Source organism: Apis dorsata, unplaced genomic scaffold (assembly GCF_000469605.1).
Source record: "Apis dorsata unplaced genomic scaffold, Apis dorsata 1.3 scaffold_741, whole genome shotgun sequence".
In the NCBI taxonomy this organism is placed as follows: Eukaryota; Metazoa; Arthropoda; class Insecta; order Hymenoptera; family Apidae; genus Apis; species Apis dorsata.
This window is the reverse complement of record NW_006263902.1, coordinates 241,032-248,308: the sequence shown is the minus strand read 5'-3', so window position 1 is coordinate 248,308 and position 7,277 is coordinate 241,032. Positions and strand designations below refer to the sequence as shown.

Sequence of the window (7,277 nt, the reverse complement as noted above, 5' to 3'; positions counted from 1 at the left end):
TTTTTGTTTCGCTTTTTTTTTTTTTTTAACTTTTTCAATTGTTATGTTACATTGTTGCTGCTGCGGTTGTTGTCGATGCTGTTGCTTCAGTGTATAACGGGTGTTGGTGTTATATATTAAAAGGAGTGTTTTTGTTGTAGTGGTACCATTACTCTTGTGGTTAAGCGGTGCTTTCGGTGGTGGTGTTTTGGACCGGCTGACTTTCCTGCAAATCAAACGAATAACATTTAATAATTAGTTTAATTCTAATCAGATAGAAGAAAACCGGGCCAATTTACAATGATAAAACGTGAGTAACCTTACACTGAAAAAAGTACAAATATAAGAACGCGAATGAAAAGCAACGAATCACACAACACAAGAAAACATAGCAGATAAGGATTGGTGCTATTGTGATACCAAGAGAGACTAACCCCAAGGTGTTAAAGAGAAGAAAGAAAGAAAAGAGCCAAAACTGAGAACAGTTAAAAAGGTGAAAAAGGAAAAATACAGGATAATATACGATTGAAAGAACATGGAGGAAGGAAGAGAGAAAAATAAAGCCATGTTACCTGTGGAGCAGGGACATCGACAAGTGCATCCTTATCTTTAGGTGCATCCGACTTCTGCTCCGACTGAAAAGAGTACAAAAAGATACGTGCAATAGTGTGTGCTAAGCGCTACGATAAAGATTCGTCAACGGACCGAACAATCGCATCATACAACAGAAACTAACTGAAAAAAAAAATACATATACATATACAGAATGTCTCGGAAATCATGGTACGTATGACAAAATAATAATTCTACATGCAAAAATAAATCGAAAAAAAAATTTTTCGAATTATCTGTAAGTAAATCATGTTTAAAAATTTTTCAAATAAAAATGAAATTGATTAATTTCTTATTGAATATTCTATTGAAATGAACTATTAATAGATTATTCTACATATATATAGAAATAATACATAGAAATAAACAAAAGATATAAAAAAAATTTTATCACTTATATTTATTCATTACATTTATATTTATCTTATTTTTGAGAAACGAGATTGAATATTTATAATCAAGAAACCTAATTGACGAATTTTCAAATCCAATTTTCTCAAAAATTAATTTTTAAAGAAAAAAAAATATATTCTATATTTTTTACTTATTTTTATATGAAAAATTATCTTCTATCGATAATTCATTCTTATTTAATCGGAAAATAACTAGTTTCATTTGCACTTGAAAATTTTTTAAATTTGATTTACTAAATTAATTTAGAAACAAAATCTTACTCGGAAAAAAACAGATTATTTTTTTTTTATTTATTTATTTTTGCATATAGAATCATCATCCAATCACTTTTTGTACTATGCTTCGAAGATATTTTATATATATGTATGTGTTATTATATTAGTAGAATATATCTTTTACAGAATCGATATCTTTACAAAAACCAAAACAAATATAAAAGTTGATATACAAAATATCAGTTAAGGCTTATTTAATTATAAGCAATTAAAGTTTACTTATAAGTTATTAGATGAAACAAGACGAGAACAAAATGCGATCTCATTTTTTCTGTCTCACTTCAAATTGCTTAAATTGTTTATAACCTAATAAGTAAACTTCATTTATCAATATTTTTATATACAAACTTTTATATTTATTTTGGTTTCTAGAATCGATCCAATAAAGATATTTCATAAATATATATATATTACTCTGAATATTTTTTATTAGTACATATGTACATAAATAACTAGATAAAGAGAAGCAGACATAAAGGAGAGAAAGAGAAAGAAAAAACAGAAAAAGATGCAAAGAAAGAAACAAATTACAAACAACTAAATTAAGACATTATATAAATAAAATACGATAGAATAAAACACAGGAGCAGAAGAAGTACGTAGTATGTGCGATCCGTTGATGATGATGGGCGTATTTACAAGTGTATCGTACAAAGAAAATAAAAGGTTTGAAAAACAGACAATGCATAAATCTCGGACTCTAATTTTCTAATCCAAACAATCATTCTTATTTGTATCGCTCTTTATAATTAATTAAAAATAACAATTATTCGATTTCAATTTGATAAATGCAATACAGCAGTAAAATAATTCTTCATAAATTTAGAAAGAGCGATAGTGCATTGAACGGTTAATAAAGTATCAACATGACTCTACATCTACCACGAATTTATTGTATCTAGCAGGAAAATCAAAAGGTTTTTTTATTAAATTATGAACGATAATGTAGACTACGATTACGAAAACTACCATGCAGGATTATCGAAATTACTAGGTTAGGTGAAACGATAGCCAGAATTTATTATGATCGGAAAGATGTTAATGTCGCGACTCTTAAATAATCCCTTTCATTAATCGACGTCCGAAATTCATGCCAATCGAAATAGGAGAATAAATGTTGAAATATGATTGATAGAGAAATAGACCCAAATAGGACGATCTCGCGTAAACTGGAGCGATAGAAAGCAAAGATCGAAGAGTAGGTTCAATTTGGTGATAATGATGATAATATCGCGAAAATTGACAAAGAAAATAAATTAAGTCAAAAGAAAATTGTTACGGACTTTTACTTGGCCGTCCTGGCTACGAGGACGACGCGGAGGTCCGCCACCTCTTCCTCCACGGAAATTACGGCGGAAGTAACGACGAGAAGGTCCTCCGCGTCCACGGCCGCCACCACGTGGCACGCCACCGTCACCGCCAGTCTCGCCACCTTGCTCGCCACCTTCGCCAGAGTTATCCCCTTGCTGTTGCGCGGACGGACCAGAACGGCGTGATCCACGATAGTAGCCGTCGTACTGTCGTCGAACTCTGTAACGTCGTTGTTGTCCGCCACCCTCGCCGACGTTTCCTTCGTCCCCGGTCTTACCCTCACCTAAAACAGATTAACAAATTATCAATTCGATCGAGAAGACAATATCATTATATCACTTATTACACACCAGTTTCATAACCATCCTGACCTTCTCTAGGTCTGCGTTGAGTTCGAGTGTTCCCACGTCTTTGACTGATGTACCAATGACCTCCGCGATATCCGCGTCGCTTATCGGCAGCATAAGGCGAACCTTTTACTGCTTCCCCGGATGGACCAGTAACGTTGGCCGCTTCGTGACCTTTTTCGCCTATTACCACGTCAAATTCGACAACTTCTCCATCACCGACACTGCGTACAGCCTTTCTCGGATTGTTCTTCACGATGGCTGACTATGAAAATTATTAACACGATCAGAAATTTGAAATTCAATCTAAATTCATTCTTCATTTCTTTAAATTATTATGAAATTAAATATACTTACTTGATGAACAAATACGTCTTCCTTGGTGTCATTCCTAGAAAAAATCAAACAAATTTCATATGATTATCAATTAATCGAATTATAGAAAACGAATTCATTTATGATTCGGCATAAATTTCAAGATCGTTTCGTTATATGAAAATTTTGTGTGTCTGAGAACATGGATCGAATGTTAAAATTTTTTACGTGCGATCCAATGGGTATTCAGACAATCATTTTCTCTGCCACCGTTTTTGAAATTATTCCGTTTAATTCGCGCAATGAACGCAAACAACGGTGCGAATGACCAGTGGCAAAATTTGATCACGAAATATTTTCTCCAATCTATGGGTAAACTTCTATTAACTGCAATGTTACGAAAATCGCATCATTGCACGATAACATACAACACGCTTTGGCTACTTTCCAAACGCATAATGCGTTATATCGTTACCTATATATATCGGTATATATTACGAAGAAGCAACAAGAGAAGGGTAAAGAAGAGGAAGAAAGAGAAGAATTAGTAGAGAAGTAGTATGGGGTGGGGTATAATAGCTTGGAGGAGAGAGGGAAGAGAGTGAATAGAAAAGTACTAGAAATAGTCGAAGATAGAGGAACCATGAACGAATAAATGTAGTCAATGCACGTGTCAAATGAAATGCCTGTTATTTATTTGTAATAAATATTAAAATGTTCAAATCAAAGAAATCAGAAATGAATCTGCATTAATAAAATTAAATCACTTTGTCAAATCTATCTTCAAGATTGATCTTTTTATAATATACCTATAATATATCTATATATTATATAATATAATATATATATAATATAAAATATCAATATTAATGATAAATTAAAAATTTCTATTTTTTTTATTTTATATTATTTTTTTTTTATATTATTAAACAACAATTTCAAAATCGAAATATGTAAAACTAGAACAAAACTAAAATGCTTATTAATTTCGAATATTAATTTACCATAAATAATATTAAATGCCATAGATATGATAAAAATATTTCAAAAATTAGAAGAAAAAAAATATTGTAATGAATATTAAAAAAAAAAAACAAAGTGAAAAAAAATAAAGAGATAAAAAAAAAAGTAAACGCAGTAAATAGCAAATCGTTACTAACCTGTTGATGAATCCATACCCACTCTTCACGTTGAACCACTTCACAGTCCCGGTCACTTTGTTAGCTGAAACCCAACAAAAACGAAATAGCACTAATTAAATATCTACCATCACGCAACCTGGTATTATTCGATAAACGTATTCTTAAATTTGATTAAGTTATTTCTTGGAAATTCAACGATTCAAATATGTCATCTTGTATTTGATCATTTTACAAAAAATTCATTTCAAGCAATAATTATAAAAATAATAATGACATGAAAAAAAAATATCAATATTAACGATAAATTAAAAATTTCTATTTTTTTGATTAAACATAACAATTTCAAAATCGAAATATGTAAATAAATATATATGTAGATCGATAATTAAATGATAATAACAATTGTTTACTTCGTATCATATTCATAACCCTATTTATGTTCGAAATCTTTGTGTTTACTAATTATTGTGATGGTAATGACAATTAAAAACGAACTATTCAAATTATTAGATTAGATGTTCACATAGCAAATGCTTTATATTACCAATGTTTTCATCAAAAATGAAAATACGCTCACATTTCTAGAATTTCGTTCATTAACGATTTCCATCAACGATTTGCATTTAGATCACAATTTACGCCTTGAAAATTCACATTTCGCGCGTTTGAAGTGAAATACAAAATATAAAATATCAGGTAAAATAACGGTATATTGATGCAAGCAGACGCGTGCACGTTTTCCTTTCTTTTCATTCCTCATAACCTCTTGAAATTGCAGTTCATTTTTCACTCGTAGAAAACTTTTCGCGAGGCCAATCTAAAGTGGAAGCTGATGGCAACGCGCCCGGTTTGCTCCGAAAACGAATCATTCAAACGGAAGCGAACGTTAACGGACAGTCGGAAACTTACGTAACTAAGTGGTGTTTTGCTTGATTTACGAAAAATACATGGAGAACGCGCGGAAAGAAAAACAGCAGAGAAATTTCCAGAAATTGGAACATTATGATGTAATAGTTAAATTTCAGATTATATTATTTTATATACATTTGATACAAATAGAAATAGGGTGAAAGGAAGGAATAAGAATAAAAATAAAATAAAAAAAAAAGAAAAGAAATAAAACTACGAAATCGAGGCGAGTGTATACTTTTGAAGCGTCTATACGGGTTTTGATGTACGCGTCTCTTTCTTTCCCTCTCTCCCTCTTTCTCTCTAGGAATCAAGAAATTTTAGTAGAACTCGGCAGTCGATGAGACTATCATGCAAGTTATTTTAATCGGAATAAAATAAAAAAGAATAAGAAGAAAACAAGTAGGGAAAGAATAAATTTCGAATTTAATCGATTTCTATGCAAAAAATTCGAAAAGATATAAATAAAGAAAAGAAAAATAGTAACCGGCTTGCCGGCCACATGCCACATGGCTGAACGTCTGCTGCTCCCCTAGACGCCATTATTACATGCAAACGATCTCGGAGAAACGAATCCGCTCTCTTTCTACTCGATTTTTACACCGCCGCAATACATGAAAAATAATATTGAGATTAAATATACTATTCACTCACCGATGATCAGCTTCTGCTGGCCAGCCTTTGGTTGTTCGGGCTGTTTTTCCGGGTCAGCCATGGTGGTGGTGTTAAGGTGTTAAGACACGCCGCTGCCGAACCTAGATGTTCCCGTCTTTCTGGTTGTGGTGTTGGTTCCCTTCTAATGTTCCCAACATGGCTGCGCCTCCAGGCGACCGTACAAACATCCTTCCTGTCTAACGAGCTCTCTGATAGGTTGGCTCACAAACAAAACCGCTCATTTGACCAATCCTGACTAGAGTTTCACGGAACGCGCGTGACGTAACTCACGCGTTACTTCCTTGATTTCTTTCTCGCTTGCTCGCTTTTTCTCGTGCTTTCTTGCTCTTTTTACCGCGCGCGCCTTTTCTCTCCTGCTCAATCCTCTATACCGATTGCAAACTATTCTATTTTATTCCACTTCTCTCTTTTATTTTCTCGTTTCATTATTTTGAATTTTATTAAATAAAAATGTAATTAAAGTTTTGTAATTTTATCTCTGATTTTTTCTTTTATTTTATGCGATTTATTATATCACATTCAAAAGCATTTTTCTAACGGAAATGCAACATCATTTCATATCTAAACATATTTTGTAAACTATGAATATTATTATTATATGTTAAATTGTGTATTAGAATAATTATTTATTTTTGCACTATAAGCTCAACCCAGTTATTAGAATAGCAACATTAAAAGTTAAATTATTTTACGATTATAACCATATTCATGATACTGATTATATTAGACAAATTTCATATGTCATATCCTTTCCAGAATACATATAATACCTACAAGATGTGTAGAGAGAAAAAATGCATTTACTATTTGTATAATTTCTATTTGATAAATATTTGATAACGAAATTCATGTAATGATAAATCATGAAATAAAATCATAGCAAATATATAGAAAAAAATGAAATTAGTGAGCAATTAATGAACAACTCGTTAATATATGAGTAACCAAGGACGAAGATTGTCAGGAAAGATTGTCAGGAAAGATTGTCATTGCAAATATAAAATGGATCGCTAATCGTACATGATACTCGTATTTCTGTTCAAATTTCATTTTTCAAATTTTATAACGTTTCGTTAAGAAGATACATTTGTTTGAGATTATAGAAAAAAATAATTAAATATTTCTTATAATTGTGACATAATAAATCACACTTATGTACTTTGTCTTTCTATAACATTCTTCTCATGTCACATTGAGTATTTTATGTTTCTTGATCGGATATGATTCACGAATCACGAATATCTAATATTTTTCTCATTTTATGTTAATTAGCAAATATTAATTTTCTTAACTGCTTT

General features: G+C 31.3%; 1 protein-coding gene across 4 annotated transcripts in view; it reads right to left on the bottom strand.

Moving 5' to 3' along the window:
- The window catches only part of LOC102681001 (Y-box-binding protein 1), an 8,147-nt gene extending 1,797 nt beyond the window's left edge, over positions 1-6,350 (bottom strand). The window contains exons 1-7 of one of the 4 annotated variants that reach the window (XM_006622768.2): positions 5,959-6,350; positions 4,414-4,477; positions 3,296-3,329; positions 2,963-3,203; positions 2,564-2,874; positions 552-614; positions 1-205 (exon numbers count right to left, since the gene is read on the bottom strand). The exon at positions 1-205 is cut by the window's left edge and continues 998 nt beyond it. In XM_006622768.2, the coding sequence (XP_006622831.1) occupies positions 161-205; positions 552-614; positions 2,564-2,874; positions 2,963-3,203; positions 3,296-3,329; positions 4,414-4,477; positions 5,959-6,019 (819 nt within the window). In that variant the 5' untranslated portion in view covers positions 6,020-6,350 and the 3' untranslated portion in view covers positions 1-160. Of the gene's footprint in view, positions 206-551; positions 615-2,563; positions 2,875-2,941; positions 3,204-3,295; positions 3,330-4,413; positions 4,478-5,958 lie in introns of all 4 variants that reach the window. The other 3 variants (XM_006622767.2, XM_006622769.1, XM_006622770.1) reach the window with 3 other exon arrangements.
- Positions 6,351-7,277: the final 927 nt, after the last annotated feature.